Below are 23248 nucleotides of genomic sequence, written 5' to 3'. Positions count from 1 at the left end.
TTCTTGTGCTTTCTTTTGTTAATGTATTGTATCACGTTGATTGATTTGCAGATGTTGAACCATCCTTGCAGCCCAGGGATAAATCCCACTTGGTCATGGTGAATAATCCTTTTAATGGACTGTTGGATCATATTGGCTAGTATTTTGGTGAGAATTTTTGCATCCATGTTCATCAAGGATATTGGTCTGTAATTCTCCTTTTTGATGGGGTCTTTGTCTGGTTTGGGGATCAAGGTAATGGTGGCCTCATAAAATGAGTTTGGAAGTTTTCCTTCCATTTCCATTTTTTGGAACAATTTTAGGAGAATAGGTATTAATTCTTCTTTAAATGTCTGATAGAATTCCCCTGGGAAGCCATCTGGCCCTGGGCTTTTGTTTCTTGGGAGATTTTTGATGACTGCTTCCATTTCCTTAGTGGCTATAGGTCTATTCAGGTTTTCTATTTCTTCCTGGTTCAATTTTGGTAGTTGATACATCTCTAGGAATGCACCCATTTCTTCCAGGTTATCTAATTTGCTGGCATAGAGTTGCTCATAATATGTTCTTATAATTGTTTGTATTTCTTTGGTGTTGGTTGTGATCTCTCCTCTTTCATTCATGATTTTGTTGATTTGGGTCATTTCTCTTTTCTTTTTGATCAGTCTGGCCAGGGGTTTATCAATCTTGTTAATTCTTTCAAAGAACCAGCTCCTAATTTCGTTGATCTGTTCTACTGTTCTTTTGGTTTCTAGTTCATTGACTTCTGCTCTGATCTTTATTATTTCTCCTCTCCTGCTGGGTTTAGGCTTTCTTTGCTGTTCTTTCTCTAGCTCCTTTAGGTGTAGGGTTAGGTTGTGTATATGAGACCTTTCTTGTGTCTTGAGAAAGGCTTGTATTGCTATATACGTTCCTCTCAGGACTGCCTTTGCTGTATCCCAAAGATTTTGAACAGTTGTGTTTTCATTTTCATTGGTTTCCATGAATTTTTTTAATTCTTCTTTAATTTTCTGGTTGACCCATTCATTCTTTAGTAGGATGCTCTTTAGCCTCCATGTATTTGAGTTCTTTCCGACTTGCCTCTTGTGATTGAGTTCTAGTTGCAAAGCATTGTGGTCTGAAAATATGCAGGGAATGATCCCAATCTTTTGGTACCGGTGGAGACCTATTTGTGACCTAGGATGTGATCAGTTCTGGAGAATGTCCCATGGGCACTAGAGAAGAATGTGTATTCCGTTGCTTTGGGATGGAATGTTCTGAATAAGTCCATTTGGTCCAGTGTGTCATTTAAAGTCTTTATTTCCTTGTTGATCTTTTGCCTAGATGATCTGTCCATTTCATTCAGGGGGGTGTTAACGTCCCCCACTCTTATTGTATTGTTGTCAATGTGTTCCTTCGCTTTTGTTATTAATTGCCTTATATAATTGGCTGCTCTCATGTTAGGGGCATAGATATTTACAATTGTTAGATCTTCTTGTTGGATAGACCCTTTAAGTAGGATATAGTGTCCTTCTTCATCTCTTATTACAGTCTTTGTTTTAAAATCTAATTTGTCTGATATAAGGATTGCCACCCCAGCTTTCTTTTGGTGTCCATTAGCATGGTAAATGGTTTTCCACCCCCTCACTTTCAATCTGGGAGTGTCTTTGGGTCTCAAATGAGTCCTCTGCAGACAGCATATGGATGGGTCTTGTTTTTAATCCAATGTGATAACCTGTGTCTTTTGATTGGGGCATTGAGCCCATTTACATTCAGGGTAACTATTGAAAGGGATGAATTTAGTGCCATTGTATTGCCTGTAGGTGACTGTTACTGTATATTGTCTGTGTTCCTTTCTGATTTATGCTGCTTTTAGGCTCTCTCTTTGCTTAGAGGACCCCTTTCAATATTTCTTGGAGGGCTGGTTCGTGTTTGCAAATTCCTTTAGTTTTTGTTTGTCCTGGAAGCTTTTTATCTCTCCTTCTATTTTCAGCGACAGCCTAGCTGGATATAGTATTCTTGGCTGCATATTTTTCTCCTTTAGGGCTCTGAAGATATCTTGCCAGTCCTTTCTGGCCTGCCAGGTCTCTGTGGATAGGTCTGTTGCCAATGTAATATTTCTACCATTGTAGATTACATATCTCTTCTCCCGAGCTGCTTTCAGGATTTTCTCTTTGTCTCTGAGACTCGTAAGTTTTACTATTAGATGTTGGGGTGTTGACCTATTATTATTGATTTTGAGAGGGGTTCTCTGTGCCTCCTGGATTTTGATGCCTGTTTCCTTCCTCACATTAGGGAAGTTTTCTGCTATAATTTGCTCCAATATACCTTCTGCCCCTCTCTCTCTTTCTTCTTCTTCTGGGATCCCAATTATTCTAATGTTGTTTCATCTTATTGTATCACTTATCTCTCGAATTCTGCCCTCGTGATCCTGTAGTTGTTTCTCTCTTTTTCTCAGCCTCTTTATTTTCCATCATTTGGTCTTCTATATCACTGATTCTCTCTTCTGCCTCATTTATCCTAGCAGTTAGTGCCCCCATTTTTGATTGCACCTCATCAATAGCTTTTTTGATTTCGACTTGGTTAGATTTTAGTTCTTTTATTTCTCCAGAAAGGGTTTCTCTAATAACTTGCACGCTTTTTTCAAGCCCAGCTAGTATCTTTAAAGTCATGATTCTGAACTCTAGGTCTGACATTGTACTAATATCCGTATTGAGTAGGTCCCTGGCTGACCGTACTACCTCTGTTCTCTTTGCTGAGGTGATTTCTTTCGTCTTGTCATTTTGTCCAGAGGAGAATAGATGAATGAGAGAACAAAATGCTAACAGGTTTACAACGTCCTCAGCAAATATACTGTATACAAATCAGAAAAGACCTGAAACCAGGGGAAAAGAAAGGGAAAGAAAGACAAAAGAAGGAGAAAAAAAAAGATAAAAACTAAAACAGAACAATACAAAAAAGCAGAATATGATCAAATATGGTCAGGCTAGTGCATAGATCGGTGCCACACACTAGATTTTGGGCATATTTTGGTCTGTTAGAAAAAAGTGCCTCCTGAAATTTTAAAGGAAGAAAGACATATATGTACAAAATAAGGGTTGATACAATGAAGGGATGGAAGATGAATGTAAAGATGAAAATTATAAAAGATTTTATAAAAGGAATTGATAAGATAAGTTGTTTGAAAAAAGAAAGGAGAAGATTTTTAAAAAAAAAGAAAAAAGGGAGAGAATGTGATCAGGGAGGAGACTAGAACAAAGCCATACACTAGTGATTTAGGGTATATTTTGATCTGTTAGAAGAAACTGTATCTCAAAATTTTAAAGAGAGTACAACTTATATATATATATGCCAAAAATAAGGGTAACTACTATGAAGGGATAAAATATGACTCTAAAAATGAAAAATAAAAAATGTTTTTTTTTAAAAAAGGGATTGATAAGATGTTGGTTGAAAAAGGGAAAAAGAAAAATAAAAAAAAAACAGTTAAAAAAATTAACTTTGATGAACTAATGAATCATGGTAAAAAAAAGCCATGAATTCTTTGTGCAGTATTCCCTTAGCTCTGGAGTTCTGCCGTTCTCCTTGATCGGGAAACTTGGTCTTGGCTCGCTGGCTGTTTGTGCTGATCTTCTGGGGGAGGGCCCCGTTGCCGTGGTTCCCAAATGTCTTTGCCGGAGGCAGAACTGCCCCGCCCTTGTCGGTCAGGGCTAAGCAGGCTGCTCGGGTTTGCTCTCAGGAGCTTTTGTTCCCTGCAAGCTCTCGGTACAGCTTTGGAGGACCAGGGTGAAAATGGTGGCCTCCCAATCTCCACCCAGAGGAGCCGAGAACTCGGGGCCCCGCTCCTCAGTCCGCCCCCAGAGAAAAGCAGTCACTCCCGTCTCCCCTGGTCTCTGGCCGCACTCCGTGCTCACCCGGCCAGTGATTGAGCATTTGTATCTCTGGCACCCGACCCCGTGTGGAGTCTCCAAACCCAGCAGATCCCTGCGGTGCGCTCCCGCGCCGCTCCCCCCGGGGGAGGAAGAGGAGTCTCCCCAGCTCTGCCGCTTGTTGGGTCCCTGCTGGAGGAGCAGTGGCCCGACTGGGCCGCGGATCACAGTTTATGGCAACCCCGAGCTGAGAGCCCGCGCCTCGGCTCCGTCTCTGCAGCCGGCTTCCCCGCTCCGATCCCTGGGAGCTCTGCCGCACTCAGGCACCCCCGGTCTTTCTGTGACCCCGAGGGTCCTGAGACCACACTGTCCCGCGAGTGTCCATCCCCCGCTTGGCCACTGCAGCGACGTCCCTCAGCGGGGCTGACTTCTAAAAGGTCCGATTTTGTGCTCCACGGCTCTAGCACTTGCCAGAAGCGGCCGACGGAGGCCCCCTCCCCCGCCTCCTATCCTCCCGAATATCGCCTTGGATTCACTTTTCTGCACATCCTACCTTCTAGTAAGTGGTCGCTTCTCTGTTCAGAGGGTTGTTGCTACTCTCTTCTTCGGTCTCCTGTTGAGTTCGTAGGTGTTCAGAATGGTTTGATCCCTATTCAGGTGAATTCCTGAGACCACACGAAATCTAGGTCTCCTACTCCTCCCCCATCTTGCTCCGCCCCCCAAGATTTTATTTATTTATTTGACAGAGAGAGACACAGTGAGTGAGGGGAGTGGGAGAGGGAGAAGCATGCTTCCCGCCGAGTAGGGAGCCCGCTGAAGTCATCAATCCCAGGACCCTGGGATCATGACCTGAGCCAAAGGCAGACACTTAACGACTGAGCCACCCAGGCGTCCCTCTCTTTTAGATTTAAATAGTGCCTCATATACTGCCTGGCATGAAGTAGGACCCGGGCTAAATTCCTGTAACGTTGATTTGTGTTTGTAGCACGCACTCTGCTAAATGTTTTCACAGATTTACCGCATTTAATTATCAATCAGTTTTTGCTTAATTGGATTCATGAAATTAATTATATGAATTCCATTTTGATAATATTGCCCGACTCTGGATATAAGATTCCCTTAGCAAATGGAGAGGAGGGGAAGTGTTTCTGCATTTTTCTAGTTAGGAGGCCTGCTGACCTGGAGTATTCGGCTTCCTTCAGCACCATCCCTCGGTTCTTGGAAGCTTGCCTCAATAACCCTACTGTTCTTTTGGTGTCCACTCTAAGACCAGGTTAGGAAAGGAATGAAGCAGAGGGACGATGAAGAGGGAAGAAAAGATAAGTTCTGTTCTCAATGCATCTTGGGCATTTCTTTTTTTCTTTAGAGAGGGGGAGGCGGGTGGTGGCAGAAGGAGAGGGAGAATTTTAAGCAGGCTCCATGCTCAGTGCGGAGCCTGGAGTGGGGCTCGATCTCATAACCCTGAGATCATGACCTGAGCTGAAATCAAGAGTCAGACAATCAACCAACTGAGCCACTCAGGCATCCCAACTTGGGCATATATCATTTAGGAAGATAAAGACGTAAACTCCCTATCTGTAGTCCTGGCTTCGCTGGAAGGTTGTGAGTCAACCTAGTTCATATGCGTGCAAGGCATTTTAGGCTTCCTGGCTGGGAGACGGGTCAGGATCCAGTGAAGGCAGGATTTCAGTGCAGCATCCGTGTCAGATGGCAGCCTCCAGGCAAGCAGAAAAGCATGGGAAACTGCCTGGATGCCCTTGTGTGGGGCCAGCATGTCACTACCTGGAGCCTCGGATGCTTAGATGAGCCAAGTATGTAGTGATTTCTGAACAAAATCGTTAATATGGAATATATCTGGATTAGTTTTAAACATAAGGTTATGGCTTTCTTGCCTTCAAGGAAGGTGCTGTGCATTTTTGTCCTTTGGATGAAAGATAACATCACAATAGAATTGTAGTGACATACGATCACCACGGACGGGTTTCTTAAGTTACTCTCACTCCCTGAGTGATATCATCTAGTCTTGTTGTTCCACACGCCAGTGTCTTCGAACTGTCCATCTGCATGCCAGACCTTTTCTTGACTCACATATCCAACTTTGTCCTTGACATCCCCACCGGGTGGCTCATAAACTCCAAGTTATCAGATCCAAACTTGGACTCTTTTTAAGCTTCTCAACTGCTTTTATTTTTTCCAGCTTATGGAGGTATAACTGACAAATAAAATTGTGAGGTATTTAAAGTATACAACGTGATGATTTGATACATGTGTGCATTGTGAAAGAACCACCTTCCTGTCCATCTGGTTAATTAACACATCCATCACCACATATATTTGCCTTTTTTTTTTTTTTTTTGGTGAGAACATTTCAGTTCTACTCTCTTAGCAAATTCCAGTCTAAGATTGAACTCTTTCTCGTCTCCCCAAACTGGTTTCACCTACATTCTTCCCATCTCCGCTGATGGCAACTCTATTTTCCAGTGGCTCAGGGCAAAAACCCTGTAGTCATTCTTGATGGGTCTCTTTTTCATAAACCTGAATTCAATCCATCAGGAACTTCTGCTGTCTCTATCTTTAAAATATATCTAAAATCTGCCTCTTATCACCCACTCCTGTGTCACCATGGTCTCAGTCCCCACTACCTCATCCTGGATTTTCGCTCTAACCTTCCTGTTTCTCTCTGCTTATCCCATGTCTTCCTAGAGTCTATTCTCACCATAGCAGCCATGAGCCAATTTGTCGCCTTTTTTTCTCCAGTGTTTTCCCTTTTCTTTCAGAGCACTAAAAATCCTGACATGGCTTTCTAGTAACTACAGCTATATAACAAATCATTCCCAAACCCAATGACGTACAGCCATTTATTGTGTGCACAAATTCTGTGAGTCAGGCATTTAGACCCAGAGCAACAGAGGTGGCTTGTCTCTGTTTCATGATGTCTGGGTCCCTCAGACTCTATGGTTCAAGTCCTCTGAAAGCTTGCTCACTCCCATATCTGGCTGTTGGCTGAGAGCTTCACCTGTGCCTTCAGCCAGAACACTTACGCATGACTTCTCCATGTGGCTTGGGCTTCCTTACAACATGGTGGCTGGGTTCCCGGTAGAAAGAGCCAGGCAGAAGCTGGACCCTAGCCTCTGAGGCTAAAGAGCATCCTCTCTGTCATTCTCTGTTAGTTGTAATGTCATAGCCTATTTAGATTGAAGAGGAGGGAAATAGATTTCACTGCTTGATGGAGAATGGCCAAGTTCTGGAATAGTGTGTGGGACCCAGAATATTACTGTGGCCATGTTTTGGAAATACAGTTTGCCACAGTGGCCTGCATGATTGGAGCTGGGCTGCTTCTCTGCCTTCATCTCTTTCCCCAGAAAACATCTGCTCCAGATGTTGCTGGAGTGGTCAGGTGTGCTCCTGCCCTAGGACCTTTAGACTGGTTGGTCCTTCCACCTGCTCTGCTCTTCCCAGGATGGCTGCTCATGTGCTTCCCCCACCCTCCTCATGCTTTTACTCAAATGTCACCTTCCGAATGATGCCTGACCACTCTACAGCCCCATTCTGATCCCCTTCTCTTGCTTTGTAGTACTTACAACCTTCTAGTACTCTATGGAACTCTTAGGTTTATTCTTTATTACCTGTCCCTACCAGAATGAAGCATGACGTAGGCAGGAATCTTTTTTCTTTGTTTGGTTTTTTTTTAGAATTTTATTTCATTATGTTATGTTAGTCTTTATACATTACATCATGAGTTTTTGATGTAGTGTTCCATGATTCATTGTTTGCGTATAACACCCAGTGCTCCATTCAGTATGTGCCCTCTTTAATACCCATCACCAGGCTAACCCATCCCTTCCCCCCCTCCCCTCTAGAACCCTCAGTTTGTTTCTCAGAGTCCATAGTCTCTCATGGTTCATCTCCCCTTCCAATTCCCCCCCCTTCATTTCTCCCTTCCTACTATCTTCTTTTTTTTTTTAACATATAATGTATTATTTGTTTCAGAGGTACAGGTCTGTGATTCAACAGTCTTAGACAATTCACAGCGTTCACCATAGCACATACCCTCCCCAATGTCCATCACCCAGCCACCCCATCCCTCCCACCCCCCACCACTCCAGCAGCCCTCAGTTTGTTTCCTGAGATTAAGAATTCCTCATATCAGTGAGATCATATGATACTTGTCTTTCTCTGATTGATTTATTTCGCTTAGCATAATACCCTCTAGTTCCATCCATGTTGTTACAAATGGCAAGATTTCGGGGTTTTTTTTTTTTTTTTTTGATGGTGGCATAATATTCCATTGTATATATATATACCACATCTTCTTTATCCATTCATCCATTGATGGACATCTTGGCTCTTTCCATAGTTTGGCTATTGTGAACATTGCTGCTATAAACATTGGGGTGCATGTACTCCTTGAGATCACTACATTTATCTTTGGGGTAAATACCCAGTAGTGCAATGCTGGGTCGTAGGGTAGCTCTATTTTCAACTTTTTGAGGAACCTCCATACTGTTTTCCAGAGTGGCCGCACCAGTTTGCATTGCCACCAACAGTGTGTAGGAGGGTTCCCCTTTCTCCGCATCCTCGCCAACATCTGTCGATTCCTGACTTGTTAATTTTAGCCATTCTGACTGGTGTGAGGTGGCATCTCACTGAGATTTGGTTTGGATTTCCCTGATGCCGAGTGATTTTGAGCACTTTTTCATGTGTCTGTTGGCCATTTGGGCAGGAATCTTCTTTTCACGGGTTTATCCCAAGGGCTTAGAACGGAATGTGGCACATAAATACGTACAGGATGTGAAAGAGGGCACTTCCAGTTGAGACATTCTGAATTTTAGTCCTTGTGCCGGATGAACCAGGGAACAGATCTCCGCTTCACGGAGCCATATCTCCACATCTTACTCCTCATGCTAGCGCAGTACCCAACGCACAGTAGGTGCTAAAAATAAACATTTAATTTATTTGGAGAAAAAAACTCAGCACAACTTCACTTGTAAATGAGGCTGGCATAAATCCATAAGATTAAGAGACCAACTGAAAGAGTTGCTTTCCCTGGGTACATTCCTGTTTTTACCCATTATGAACTGATCAACCAGAACTTCTGTTTTAATTTCTGTATAAATCTCTACGAGGAATTTCAAGGTCCTTTTTCCAGTTCCAAATATACCCCCCTGTCCTTCACCTACCATGCACGTGGTGATAAAATAGGGTCCTGAGAGCCCCCTCGGCAGAGGCTCAGGGCAGAGAGGCAGCTTGGCTTCTGCTTTCCACACACTCCAACTCTAGAGTGTAAATGCGTGAATTACCTTTGACAGGACAGGTTGGGATAAAAACACGAATAAACTCCATGATAGTGATAATAATAGTCGTGATAGCAATGGTGACAACATCTCTCATTACAGCTACCATCTGATGGGGACTTCTCCGCTGCCGCCTGCTCTTCGGGGCACTTCATATTCCCATTTCTGCCAGTGATCACCTTGAGAGGGTGGATCAGGACTTGTCCTGAATGCACCAAATCTCTCTCTTTCTTTAATATAAAAATGTTTATTTCTATAGTAAAACAGCATGAGTTGTCCCTTTTATTCCCTCTATTTTAAAAAAGTGACAATGTCAAATCAACATTTTGATTTTTTTAAAAAGATTTTATTTATTTATTCATGAGAGACAGAGAGACAGAGAGAGAGAGAGGCAGAGGCAGAGGGAGAAGCAGGCTCCCCTTGGACCCTGGGATCACGACCTGTGCCGAAGGCAGACGCTTAACCGACGGAGCCACCCAGGTGCCCGACATTTTGATTTTTTTTAACATATTAAGAGGACAGAAAAAAAATCAACATTTTCGTCACTTACGAAAGACCAAATCTCTTTTTATGAGTAAAGTGCCTCTTTGATCCATGGGGATCAGTCATCTATTCCTCCAACATATGGTGATTACGAGGCTCTGAGTTTATCTCTAGGGGCCGCTGACCTCTCAGCTTTGGAAGCTGAGCCATTGATGGCAACTGAGCTCAAGTTCTGTCGGGATCAGGTTTCCATGTGTTTCTCAGCATTTCCAGCACCTGGCTCCAGGTGGCCACCCCAGTGGATTCGCGTGCTTTCCAAACCTAGGAGGCGATCATTACTATCGGCCTGACTGCGATCCTTTGGTTTTGGGCTTTTAGTTGAGCACTTCTGGGTTTTGTTCAATCTTTGAGTACAATTGCCTCAACTTTGGATTTTTGTTTTGCAGAAATGGGTGTGAAGGAAAATGCTCTGAAGTACATGGAAATGCTTGAGGATAAGCTGCGTAGGTAAGGATAAGAATGTCTTCGTTACAGACTCCATGGTGCGCCCCGGTTCTTGACTGTGACAGAATTTAGTGAAAGCAAAGAGAAAGGCTCACCAGTTTCTGTAATAAGTGAACAAAGAAAAACACACAAAGAGGAATCCTTTGAATTTTGTAACAGGATTCAAGCAGGTGCCATATAAACATCCCCCAGTCCTTTTCTCCTCTTTATTAAAGGTAAATAGGTGAAGATGTTTAAAAGTGTCTGGGGGAGATCACAAATTAGTTTTCATGTTCCATAAGATGAATCTTCTTTGCCATGTTAAATTCCGAATTTGTGCCTTGGTCTGTTTTTTTTCTTTTTAATTTCTGAAGTGGGTCTTATGGATTTTGACCCAGCTTATACATGTTTTGGAACAATATTAAAAAAAATGCACATCTTAGGTTCTGTTTTGAATCCTGAATCAAAACCAGCGTGGAAATTCGCGGTTGCTTTTTTTTTTTTTTAACCCAATTAGGAATTCAGATTTGAGAAACATTACGGATGTTGCAGCATGTCAAGATGTTTCTCATTTTTGTGGATGTGTGCTCATGAAAATAAATCCCAGCCACCAGGATCTGTTCCTAATTAAGGAAACAAGTATGAGAATGTAATGTGTACTTTCTTCCCTGGGAGTCATTTAGCTTTATGGACTGTTTTGCTACTCTTTTGGAATTGTTAAATAACTCTTTAAATAGGCTATGCCTTAAACCTTTATGGGCTCAGATAACGCCATTGGCTAAAATGCTTGTCCTTTAAGAGATACTGAGAGATGCTGTTTTGCTGAGTTCTGCTCTGCGGGGCAGGGAAGGTACTATGGGATTTGTTCTAAAGCTTGCAAAGCAAGTCCTTCCAACCATTGACTGCTGTTTCCCCTGCCTCTGGCACCCTAGATACAGGGAGGAACTGTGACAAAGGTGGTCAGTAGAGAGCGTGGGCTAAGGGCACGCAGATATGAGCATCCTTAAAGGAAATGTCTCCCCTCCTTAGAAAGTAGGATACTCATCTGGATCAGGTGCTCTGCTCTGAGTCCATCCTCTCCTTCTCTTCTGTGTACTCGGGCAGATTTCAGCATATCCCTGTTGACCTTTTCCAGCTAACATTCTTAGCCACAAGCACCACACACAGCATACAGCACACTGCACACACTGGGGTTACTGGTCGGCAGGTCTGAGTTGAAGGAGCTTAGGGGTTGGTGGAGAGACGTCCATTGAGAATGTGGCTCTGCAGCTTATCCAACTGCCTAACCTCCAGTGAACATTTGCCGTCAGCCTCCCAGCGATAAAGCTGAAGGAGGGGTACCTGCCTTCTTGAGTCGGGGTGTGCATTTAATTAAATAGCAGAGATAAAGCCCGCACCGAGTGGGCAGTCAGCAAATATTCGTTCCCTTCGCTTCCTGCTGCTTCTGATCTTCGCTCTCCTCTTCATCGGAACTGAGTGAGCAGTCACGCCCGGGACTCGTCCTTCCCCCCCCACACCAGGTCCTCCTGCTGTGTGTCCAGCCCGGAGGACGGTCCATCACCCGGCCGGACGGGCCCTTGCACCTGGCCTGTGTGACACCTACACTCCCTCCCCGGGCCCTCGCCTCCCGCTCCGGGTCCCGCAGTCCTGCCAGGCTGGCCTCTTGTATGCCCTCGAGCCCGCCCAAACTCCCTCTGCTCATGTGGGTCTGTCTTCTCTCGCTGAACCACCGTAATAGCTGCTTTTTATGTTTTTCCGTCTCTTGTCGCCCTTCCCACTCTACTCTCCAGGTGGTCGTGAGTGAGCACCTTAAAATACAAACTTGGTCATCTCCATCATCCTAAGGATAAAGCCCAAACATCTTACTGTGGCTCCTTGCATCTTCCATGTGGCCTCTGTGTGTCCTTCAGCGTCATCACCCTGCCACCGTCACCCCACCACCGTCCTACTCACTTGTGCTGGTTCTGTCATGTTTCCCAACGCCGCTGTGTTTTTTCCTGTGGAGAAACTAATTGAGACCGGAAATGGTCAAGGGTTGTTATCCAGGGCAGTATTCGGTTGAGCCGTGTGAAATCATTGATATTAGATCACGTTGATCTGGAAAGATGGTGGTTTCCTATGGCTCAACCCAATATCTAGGGATTTGGAGTCACCTTCAGGAGGGTCAGATGCTCTGGCCTGAGACTGGCCAGGGTCCTCCTTGTGGCACACTCGCTCTCACCATTCCCCTTGCATGCGCCCCAGTGGCCGCTCCCAGCTCCGCCCCCGATGGCCCTACATCCATCTACATCTTTTCATCCTTCATGCTTTAGCTGTCCCCTCCTTGAAGCCTTCCATGACTCCCCAAGGCTGAGAAATGTGCTTGCCCTGAATTCTTTTCGCTTTTAAAATGCTGAATGAGAGGTATTGCCGATCACATCTGTCTTGTTCAGCATGTATCCTCTGTGATTTGATGGTGCTGAACAGTTGTAAGGGTATCCAACAAATAGTTGGTGAGTTAATGGTTGAGTGAATGCAACTGACTTATAGCCCCCCCGCCCCCCAGTCCCATCTTCCATCACCTTCTGCCTCCCTCCCTGCCCCTCCAGCCTTTTGGCTGCATGAGTCGCATACGTTCGTCACTTCGGATCCGTCAACAGCCTCAGATGACCAGAGTGGCAGCTGACCCATCCTGCAGACTACTTCCTGAGCGCCTTTTCCTTTGTTTGGAGCTTGAAGCTGTAAGAGATCTGGTGCAGATGTATCTGAACTGTTGTGGTAGAAACACTGGGATAGGAGGGAAGGCCGTGGGCGGCCGGCAGAGTTGCAGACGCAGGCTAGGTGTGCCTTCAGGTGTGTGCAGGGAGTTTTCCCGCTGCCTCAGAGCAGGAGGCCCGACTGGATGCTGTGGCAAGTATGGGAATGGTCGGGCTCCCCCTCCTGAATTGTCCTCCCCACTGGGCTGAGGAGCGAGGGTCGCATCCCAGTCCCAGTTCTTTCTACGAGAACCAACAACTTAAAGCACAAAACCAGTTTTTCGCACCTGGAACAGTTTGCATCATAGTGGTTGCTCAATTAATACTGTGGGATATTGACCAAAGTAAGGCGAGATGCTCATGGAAGTCGTTGTTGCTTATTTCCACTGTCTGCAGCCTCTCTTGGTCTTCCAGGGATTTGAAAAGGAAGTGGCTGAGAACCAAAAAGAATGTTCATTTCCCCCTTTGAATGCATGGAGGACACGACTTATGATCAGTGCTACAGCAAGATTTGGATCTGGCCAGTCATGATTTGGGAGACAAATCTAAATGACAGCAGTATCTTTGTTACTATCTCAGCACACACGGAGACAGATTGGTGGGCTCAACATCCCACCCCCCCAACAAGAAAGTCAAGTGAATTAGGAAGTTAGGAAGTAATCTGATTCTGTCAGCAGTTCGCAGGGATACCTGCATGGGACAAAACAAAGCAGGCAAATATTAAATGGGGGATTTTAGTCTATATTTAAACAAAGATTTGCCTTTTAACAGTCTTAAGTTCTACAAAAAAAGAAGAAAAGAAATTCCCCTCTGAATTTGAGTGCCTAAAAAAATTCACAAAGTTTTTTTCAAAACTTGTTTTTTGATCATGGTTTTATTTGCTATCAAACTATGTTAAAGCTGCAAAAGGGTCGATGCTCTTAAATCAATTATGTTATTTTACATACTCAGGATACCTATTCAGTCAAGTGTCATTGTTAACAGATAAATAGTAAAATCATGTATTTGTAAATTACACCCATAAACTCTATTTCATGTATCGTACATGAGAATAAATGTAGATATATATATAAATATACACATATATGTACACATACACATATATAATCACACAAACTTGCAATTGAAAAATAAACATATTTCATGGTCATTCCACTTATTTTGAAAATTCTCTTTTAGCAACATTGCATTGACTGGAAGTCTATGAATCAGAAGGAGGTCACATTTTCTCCTTTAATATCTAACCTTCCTATCAGGGAGTGACTGGGGAGAATATGGCTTACCATTTCTCTCTGTCAGCGAAAGGCAGAGACACCAACACGCCTCTGGCAAATACACCTTGTTTTCCAGAAGAAAATGAACAGATACCAAAAATAATCTGAGTTCTAAGCCAGATACATGTATGTCCCTGTTTCCCCTTCTACAGACGAGAGCTACCATTTGGGGGTTTTTCCTTGTTCACCTGTTTCACAGACGTTCCTCCTTCCCTTCTCTTCTCTGGACAGGCAGTAAGGGTGGCTGTCACCTGAATCACATGGCCAGGCCACAGACCCAGACCCTTGCTGCTTTCCTCTCTGTTCCCACTGCTACAGCCTCTGACTCAGGAGCCCTCCCTCCCTAGCCCCTGGGTGCACATTCATCCTGCAGCTCAGCACAATATGCCTTCTCTATAAAGCTTTGTGGCCTCTCCTGCTTCCTTCTTGGCACCCACAGTGGGAGCCGCTTAGGACAATTTGTTGCACTGATTTCTGTCTGATTCTATTAGACTGTGAGGGCCTGGAGAATGGGTTCCATGCCTTACTTGCTTTGTCTTTCAAGCGGCTGGCATGCTGTTTGGCATGTGGTAAACATTCAGTAAAATTATATTTAGTGCAAGAATGAATGGCTAAGTAGCAATTGTATGTTGATACTTTATTTTCAACTATTAGATTCAAAAAGTTAAGGCAGACTAAGGACATATAATGCCCCAGAAATCCATTTGTCTTGCCATTAAATCTTAATGGTATATAACAGAATAGAACAACAACAACAGCAAATCTACTCTTAAAGAGCTTTCCTCACTTACTCTTACTCGCTCACATTTATTGTCTCTAGAGGTTAAGAGTTAAGGGTGATATTTTGGGCTGGCTATCTTTCCCTTATGGCCAAACCCTGCTTTAATTTCCTTTGTCTCCATTACTACATCTTCTCTGTTAGCTGTCTTTCCCAAAGACTCAACAGAAATATTCGAAAGTTGTATAGATGGGTTGCATTTTTTTATTGACCATATGTTCTATCTCTAAGTGTTGTGCAGGAGAAATTCATTATTGTCCAATGGCAAACCCGTGTCCCTGGCTAGTGTACACCAAGCGCTCTACCCTATGGCTAAGGAGTAGTGGTTCCATTTAACCTCGTGGAATCTCTCGTATGCATGACTAATGGGAAACTGTCTCTTTCTTCTAGCCTCTTCTGGTTCTATTGCTACTCTTTTTTTTTTTCTACAGTTGAATATGAAAACTTTGTCAGTAAGGTTCACTGGATTATAGGTTACTTTTGTTTCCTTGTGCTCTTCTGTGTTTCTTAAGTATCGCCCCCCGCCCGGAGTATGTATCAGGCTTTTATAATCAGAAAACAGAAAAATCATTAAAATTTGTTTTGAATATAGAAATCGTTAGATACTTCTTAGAGGCCCTTCTTAGCTTTAGAAAAGACTATCAGACATACATCGGTTTCCCCTGAACTTTACTTTGAAATTTAGACTGACATCTTTCACAAGGTGATTTCCTTCTTTTTTTAAAAAAAATTAGTGATTAGTTTCTAATTATCTTGAAATTTCCATATGGTCGGCTTTACTGGGAAGTGGTGGCTGGGTGAACTCGCTCTGCTGATGAACAGCCAGGGGTGACCAGCAGGGGTGAGCAGAGAGGGAAACGTCCTGGTGGCTTCCTACCTGGACCCCCCGGCTACCTCTCCGCTTCCCTGTGTGGATGGCTCTGGTTTCACGTCAGAAGTCGGTAGAAACTGAGAGTCAGACAGCTCCCTGGAGTTTGGAGTACCCATCCGGCAAAATGGTATTGACCTTCTGTGTAAGGCAGCATGCAGAGGACACTCTGAGGTGTGCCTCACCCACGGCTCCCAGAGCCTGCCCGTCATGGCCAAGAGCAAGAGTGGATGACCGATTGCCCACGATCCAGTGAAGATGGGAATCCCAGCTGCAGATACGCTCTCTGCGGGTACTTGTTTCTACTCGCTGCACACACGAGCGTCCACTTGGGTGTGGGAAGGACACTTTAAGAAACTGATTTTACGTTTTCATTTTACCCATTTAAGTTTTGTCCTTGAAAGTGGTCTTGTCCTTGAGCTGTTTTGTATGTAGGTGGTGCTACGTGTATTCAAGTTTTGAAACATAATACAGTGCCTGCTCGTGATTGCATTACACCGAGTATCAGAGACGGTGCCAACGATAACATGCCTTTACTGATTTTCTAATAGTGAACAAGAGATCACACTTAGCATACGCCCATTCCATCCACCTACAAAGGCAAAAGGGAGCTAATTCTGCAAGAAGAGGGGTCAGCACTCAGGCTTCACAGAGTCGATGAAAGCAGGGCATGGAGACTGAAGAGGCAGGTTGGAACGTGCAGAGGAGCAGGAATCTAAAATGTGGTGGCAGCTAGTGGGGACTTGAGGCGAGAATTCATGAAGCCGATTCAGGTGCCTGGCTCTCGGCGGCAGAACAGCTAAAAGCTGAAGAGTCTGCTTATCCTAGGAGTGTATTCCAAACCCAACAGAGCGCTCTAGCCCTCACTGCAGGCAGGGTGGCTGCCCGCCCTGAACAATGAATGGAATTCTTTGAGATCCCACATGGAATGCCCTTTATGCCAAATTATGCAAGGTAATTTTGAAGTTCCTGTGCACCTGGAACAATCCATTTTCAACCCATATTGACCTTATTTCAGAAGCTGTTGAGGGAAATGAGTGTAAGAAATGGCAGCCAGGAGATAAGCAACTGGCTGCCATGGGAACCCCTTCCCCCCTCTTGGGACAAAGAAAAGAAAGCAGACCCCACGTGGACGCCGCCATTTGTTTTTTCATACTTTCTTGTTCCGTTGCTGACATATGCCTTCCTCCTCTCTTTCTTAACGGGCACACACATCAAAGGAGGTCTCCCCAGACCTCACTTCTTCACGGCGAGCTTGGTGCCTTTCTCACTGCTTCTGCACGGTCTTGACCCCTTTCTGCTTTGCCTCTGCTGTCTCAGAAAAATGGAGATTCTCAGCTTCTTCCTTTCCCCTCCCTGATTTGCCGTGACCCTCCTGCATCCACCTCCATTCCTCGCCAGGGGCTGTTTGTCTCAGCTCTGTCTCATTAGCAGGAGACTTCTCATCCCCGCCCGATGAGCAGGCTGTCTACTGAGTTGAACCCTGTCTGTCCTTTCAGATTATACTGAAGTAGATGTGGCCCACCGTGATTTCTCCCTCTTCTGGCTCCTCTTGTCTTCTGGCTTTCTCGCGCCTGCTCTCTGATCGCACTGCCTTGGGACACGAGTTTTCTTTTTAACTGTGTCCTGCCTTCTGGCCTGGATGGCATGCTCAGGAAACACTTATGATTTCACCCGTAGGTTGATACATTTGTAGCAAGCCCACATTTCCCTTCTAAAACCAGATAAATCGATCTTACAAATCTATACAGCTGACTCTTGAATAACATGGGTTTGAACTGTGTAGGTCCACTTACATGGGGATTTTTTTTTTTTAATATAAATCCGGTAGAGTACTGCAAGTATATTTTCTCTTCTTTATGATTTTCTTAATGACATTTTCCCCCTCTAGCTTACTCTCTCTCTCTCTCTCTTTCTCTCTCTATATATATATGTTTTTGTTTCTTTTTTTAAAGTAGGCCCATGCCCAGTGTTAAGTCCAATATGGGGTTTGAACTCAGAACCTGGAGATCAAACCCGGAGCTGAGATCAAGAGTAAGACACTTAACGGACTGAGCCACCCAGGTGCCCCTTAAAGGCAGTTTGTTTGTTTGTTTTTTAAGATTTTATTTATTTATTTGACAGAGAGAGACACAGCGAGAGAGGGAACACAAGCAGGGGGAGTGGGAGAGGGAGAAGCAGGCTTCCCGCTGAGCAGGGAGCCCGACGCGGGCCTCGATCCCAGGACCCTGGGATCACGACCTGAGCCGAAGGCGGACGCTTAACGACTGAGCCTCCCAGGTGCCCCTAGTTTACTATTTTAGAAACTAAACTGAGGATGACTGATGTGTCTATAAAACTAAGTAACATTTTCATAAGTATATGTAAATGGTGGTTTTTAATAAAGCTGTGGGTCTACGTTTGCCTTACGAGTCACTACAATTCCAGTTTCTGAGAACTCTAGTAATGAATTTTTGCTCAGAAATAACTTTTTCCCCTGTAATGTTCAGTTATGCTGAAGTTAGTTTCCAGAGCACTCAGATCAATTGAAAAAGGCATACACACGGTTCTTCAGAAAGAGAGAGCAGAGCTCTTGCCTCTAGAAACCCAAGTCCTCCCATTAGGTGTCTTTTCTTCAGGGCTAGAAGAAATGCTACCACCACCTGAGTTCCATCTGACCAATACACCCGGTCCACAAAGTGGGGCCAGAACCCACTCTTTGCTCCTAGGTGCACTGACCAGCAGCGCCCAGAGGAAGGAACTAATACAAATGGTCTCCCTTCCCTGGAGACGATAAAAATAATCCTCAAACATTCTCGTTCTTGATGATTATATAGATAAGCTGAGACATTTAAATTTTTCAAAATTTTTCAAAATTTTTATTTTAACTGCAGTATAGTTGACAGCGTAATACTAGTTTCAGGTATACAGGTGCGTGCCTTAATCCCCATCACCTGTTTCGCCCATCCCCCCACCCACCTCCCCTCTGGGAACCATCCATTTGTTCTTTTTCTCTATAGTTGAGTCTGTTTCTTGATTTGTGTCTCTCTCTCTTATTTTTTTCCCCTTTGCTCGTTTGTTTTGTTTCTTAAATTCCACATCTGAATGAAATCATATGGTATTTGTCTTCCTCTGACTGACTTATTTCACCTAGCCTAATGCTCTCCAGCCATGTTGACGGCTGAGTAATATTCCATTGTTTGTATACACCCCATCTTCTTTATCCATTCATTAATCAATGGGCATTTGGGCTGCTTCCATATCTCAGGTACTGTAAATAATGCTTCTATAAACATAGAGGTGCATGTATCCCTTTGAATTGGTGTTTTTGTATTCTATGGGTAAATATGCACAGTGTGATTGCTGGATCATAAGGTAGTGTGGGCTCTGCAATCAGATTATCGAGGTTTGAGTGCAGTTACTTTTGAGCTGTGGGCTGCCACTAGGTCAATAATTCTCTTCAAGATCCAATTTTCTGTTATTAGAATGGACCAGTCATAAAGTAAGATAAAGAATGTTTCTATATACAATAAGGGCTTCATACATGCTAGTTATATTGCCTTAGTAGCAGCTATGGCACCATAAAAATTATAAAACCAAAAAATCTACATTAAAAAAAAACTTTATTTTAGGGGTGTCTGGGTGGCTCAGTCATTTAAACATCCGACACTTGATTTCAGCCCAGGTCATGATCTAAGGGTCACGCGATTGAGCCCTGTGTCAGGCTCCACGCTGGGCATGGAGCCTGCTTGAGATTCTCTCTCTCCCTCTGCCCCTCCCCCTCTATTCATGCTCTCTCTATCTCTAAACAAACAAACAAAAACAACCTTATTTTATTAAGCCAGAAGAGAGTCCCTTATCTTCCTGGTAAAATTATGGGGAGAAGGGAGTAGTTGGCTTGTAATTAATAGCCTCCCCCAGGAGTCTGCCAGCCCTTGTTGATTACCCAAACACAGCTTTTTTCTGCCCCCTACCCTTTAGCCAGCTGTTAGCACCTCCTGTAGAGGGTGGGGAGGGAAAGAGATGAGGTAATTGAGTTCTTGTTAATGGCTGTGACAAAGGTTGAGAGCCTCCCATGGTTTCTGCAACCAAATGGCTACGATCCTAGAGCAAACTTCTGTTTTTAGAACCAGTCTGGCTGGTTGTGGAATTTTTGAGAAGAGAAAGACCTGAGCTCCCAGGCTCCAGAGCTCAGGCTGGGAAGAATTTACCATCTCTTCTGTGATTCATGGAGCTACAAGGCCCTTACCTTGACCCTCTGTGGGTCTCAGGCTATAGTCACCTCAGGGATAGCATTTTTTGAAGAAATTAACTCCAATATACTTGGCTCTCTCCCTCTGACGTGTTCCTTTTTTTTTTTTTTTTAAAGATTTTATTTATTTATTTGACAGAGAGAGACAGAGAGGAAACACGAGCAGGGGGAGTGGAAGAGGGAGAAGCAGGCCTCCAGCCGAGCAGGGAGCCTGATGCGGGGCTCCATCCCAGGACCCTGGGATCATGACCTGAGCCGAAGGCAGACGCTTAACGACTGAGCCACCCAGGCGCCCCCTGACGTGTTCCTTTGAGCAAGCAAAAATGCTGCACTAGGGAAGGGGGTGGCAGAAGGGAAGAAGAGGAAGGATGAACAGAAGCCCTCTGGGCCTGTCTAGTGAAGGGCTCCGAAGAGGGGGGAGATCTCAGCACAGAGTGCCTCAGGAAGAGTCTGGGGAGCAGAGTGATGTGGTACATGGGGAAGACAGATTTTTGACTGCCAGGTCAGAATCCAAAAGAACGTAGGAATACCTGTGAGGAGGTCATAGACACCTGTCAGCACCGTCTTTGTCACTGATGAATCAAGGCTTTAATTGGATATGGTGCTGTTTCTAAAAGTAGCCTGAGAAAACAAACAAAAGGACGACCATGATTTTGACTAATAGAGAGTAGATAGGAGATTGATTATAATTTCAAACAGAAGGCCCTGCCAGCAGATTCTCCTGAGGTTTGTGCAGCTCAACCCAAAGTTTCTCTGCTTTCAACCTGTGATAGGATCACTCTGTCCGCTGAGATCAATTAAGAAATCAACCAGTTTTCAAGGAGGCTCAAGGCTTGGCCAGATGCCCAGTGATTCCTGTTTTCCTTACTCTGTTTCGTTTAGGTGGCTAAGAGACATCAGTTGCGATGACTAGGGGAGACTGAACAGAGGTGATGTCCACCATGCTCTTTGAGCCTATGTGCCCACTGGCCCCCCAGATATGCCAGTGTGCTTCAGAGTGTGTGCATTTCCAGGTTGCCTGTCACATTTTTTAAAAAGGCGATTATAATTAATCAATAGGGAATGTCCAAGCTAAGGGGATTTTTGCGAACTCAAGAGAAACCATTATAGCTTGAGTGTTTTTGATGCCTTTTGGCAGCGAGTTGAGAAATCTTAGAGAAAAATTAATTGCTGTATCAGTGGAAACCCCAGTAGGTAGATATCCAATTTGTCATTAATTAAAATGAGAAGACTTTTAAGGATTCAGGGAAGCGTTGTCAAGATTGTACGATAGTTTAATTTGCTAACATGGTATGAACCTGTTAGCTTCAGCCGCATGATTAATACAAGCGAAACTCCTCATGGAATTTTTCCAACGCTCACTTCCAGAGCGCAAGTCACTTTTAAGACTCTGCTCTGTGTCCTTACTCAGTAAAGTGAGATGCTAGCTCTGCAGCAGCCCTGGCAAATGCAGGTGAGACAAAATATGACACACAACATTTTCTGTGACTCATTTTGCTCCCTGTTCCTCCCCACCCGGCCACCCCAGCCGCCTGAGTCATGCAACAGCTGCGTGAGCGTGAGCTAGAAAGCAGTGAGCAGCCGACACTTTCTGAGCTGGCTGCATCTCATTATCTCCGGGAGCTCACACCAGGATGGGCTCTAAATCCCTTATCACAACCGCCTCAGGCGGAAAGCAGGTTTTTTTTTTTTCCCCCTCTGTTACTGCTGATGTAAAGATGACATTTCTTGAGCTGGGAGAATTTTATGTGACGGTATTGTGTGCTAAGCATCAAAAGAATTCTGCAGCTCCCCGTTCATCATAAAAACAGGGTCTTTTAGTTGTGCTTCTGAAAAAAAAAAAATCCCCTGAAGAAATCATGAAATTATCTCGTGGCCTGAGGAGAAGAGAATCACCAGGATGATGACTTGTGACCATTACACAAAGCCATTTGACTGAGTGATTTCCTCTATTATTCTAGAAATGGGAAAATAAGTAAACGCCCTGGTTAGTTAGATGCGTTTCCCTGGGGCAGATGGGTCACAGCGCTACACCTCCCTATTCTGTACGTGAACTGTCTCTTTTAGTTGACGCTCTGCCTCTACAATGTTCTTGATTTATTGCCGTTCAGTGGAGTTTACTTTTGTTTCGATAATGGCGTTTGTCCACTCTCGTAGTTACAGGGTGGAAATTGTTCTAGAGTGTTGCTTTGGTGCCAGGGCGCTCATTCGTGTGGTTTATTGGAGCATGGAGGGGGGATGTGTTTCTGTAAGTTTGTCTTGCCCTGCTGCTTGCTGGAGGGGCAGGGTCTCATATAGAGTATGCTTCATCTGATTCTGGAAGTGTCTGTGAATGCTTTGCACTAGAAGGATTTAGTCAGGTGTAACCGTACAGCTTCAGAATGAATTTGGTCCCATCTTTGTTTTCCAGGTTGTCAGCAGTTAGACCCTTCTAGAGCAGCTGTGACAGTGGGAGCTTGGCTTCTTCTCAGGCTACTTTAGTCTTTCTGGGAGGAAGGAGTCTTCTCTAAGATTCAGCCGGACAATATCCACAGAGATATTCACACCCTAAGGGATGGTCTTGTGAGAGCAAATTGGCCAGTCGTTTGGCTTTGGTCTCTGTGCCTCCCTATCCAAGTTTGACTCCTGATAGCAGCCACAGGACCTCACGACATGAGAATTTGGGAAGCGGATAAAGAAAATGGTGACTGATGTACCAGCCAGTTGCTGTCACGGTCAATGCTGAGGTCTCAGCACCACCTGAGCCCCAGAGTAAGAGAAGAATAGACTAGCTGTAAGGTTTAGGGAAAAGCAGATGAGCTGCTCCAGGGACCAGTGGCCATATGCCACTTAGAGGGCACATAGGCCCTAGTTCCCACATGAGGCTGCGATACTGGGCTCTCTCTCTTCCTCACGCACCTCTCCAGCCCCCTTGACAACTTGCCCCCACTCCCCTTATGGGATGGGTCCTGGTCAATTGTAACTGGAGACTGTGAGGATAACCAAGTCACCGTCTTACTCTTTCAGGGAAAGATAAATATTTGGGAGATAGCCACCACTTTATTCAAAGGTCTAAAAGCAGGAGTTCCTGGGGCAGGGATGGGTGGTCTAGGAGTGGTTTCGGTCAGGGTAGCCTTTTACAGTGTCCGTAAATCTACCACATCACGTGGATCATGGACACTGCCGATCTGGTTTCCACACAGGAGAATGGGCAGCTTTGGGGATGGGATTTATAATCACCGTCAACAACCCCCCTCAAAGCCTCAGTCGGCGTCTCTTGCCTCTTGAAGCCCTGAATT

The 23248-nt window shown here is 44.5% G+C and overlaps 1 protein-coding gene across 1 annotated transcript in view; it reads left to right on the top strand.

The window, feature by feature from the left end:
- Positions 1-23248, top strand: part of DISC1 (DISC1 scaffold protein) — a 393796-nt gene that overhangs the window by 291647 nt on the left and 78901 nt on the right. The window contains exon 10 of the mRNA XM_027596855.2: positions 10048-10108. Within this exon, the coding sequence (XP_027452656.2) occupies positions 10048-10108 (61 nt within the window). The remainder of the gene's footprint in view (positions 1-10047; positions 10109-23248) is intronic.

This window comes from Zalophus californianus, chromosome 15 (genome assembly GCF_009762305.2).
Source record: "Zalophus californianus isolate mZalCal1 chromosome 15, mZalCal1.pri.v2, whole genome shotgun sequence".
In the NCBI taxonomy this organism is placed as follows: domain Eukaryota; kingdom Metazoa; phylum Chordata; class Mammalia; order Carnivora; family Otariidae; genus Zalophus; species Zalophus californianus.
Note: the sequence above shows the minus strand (reverse complement) of the source record. Positions and strands in the feature narration are given on the sequence as shown.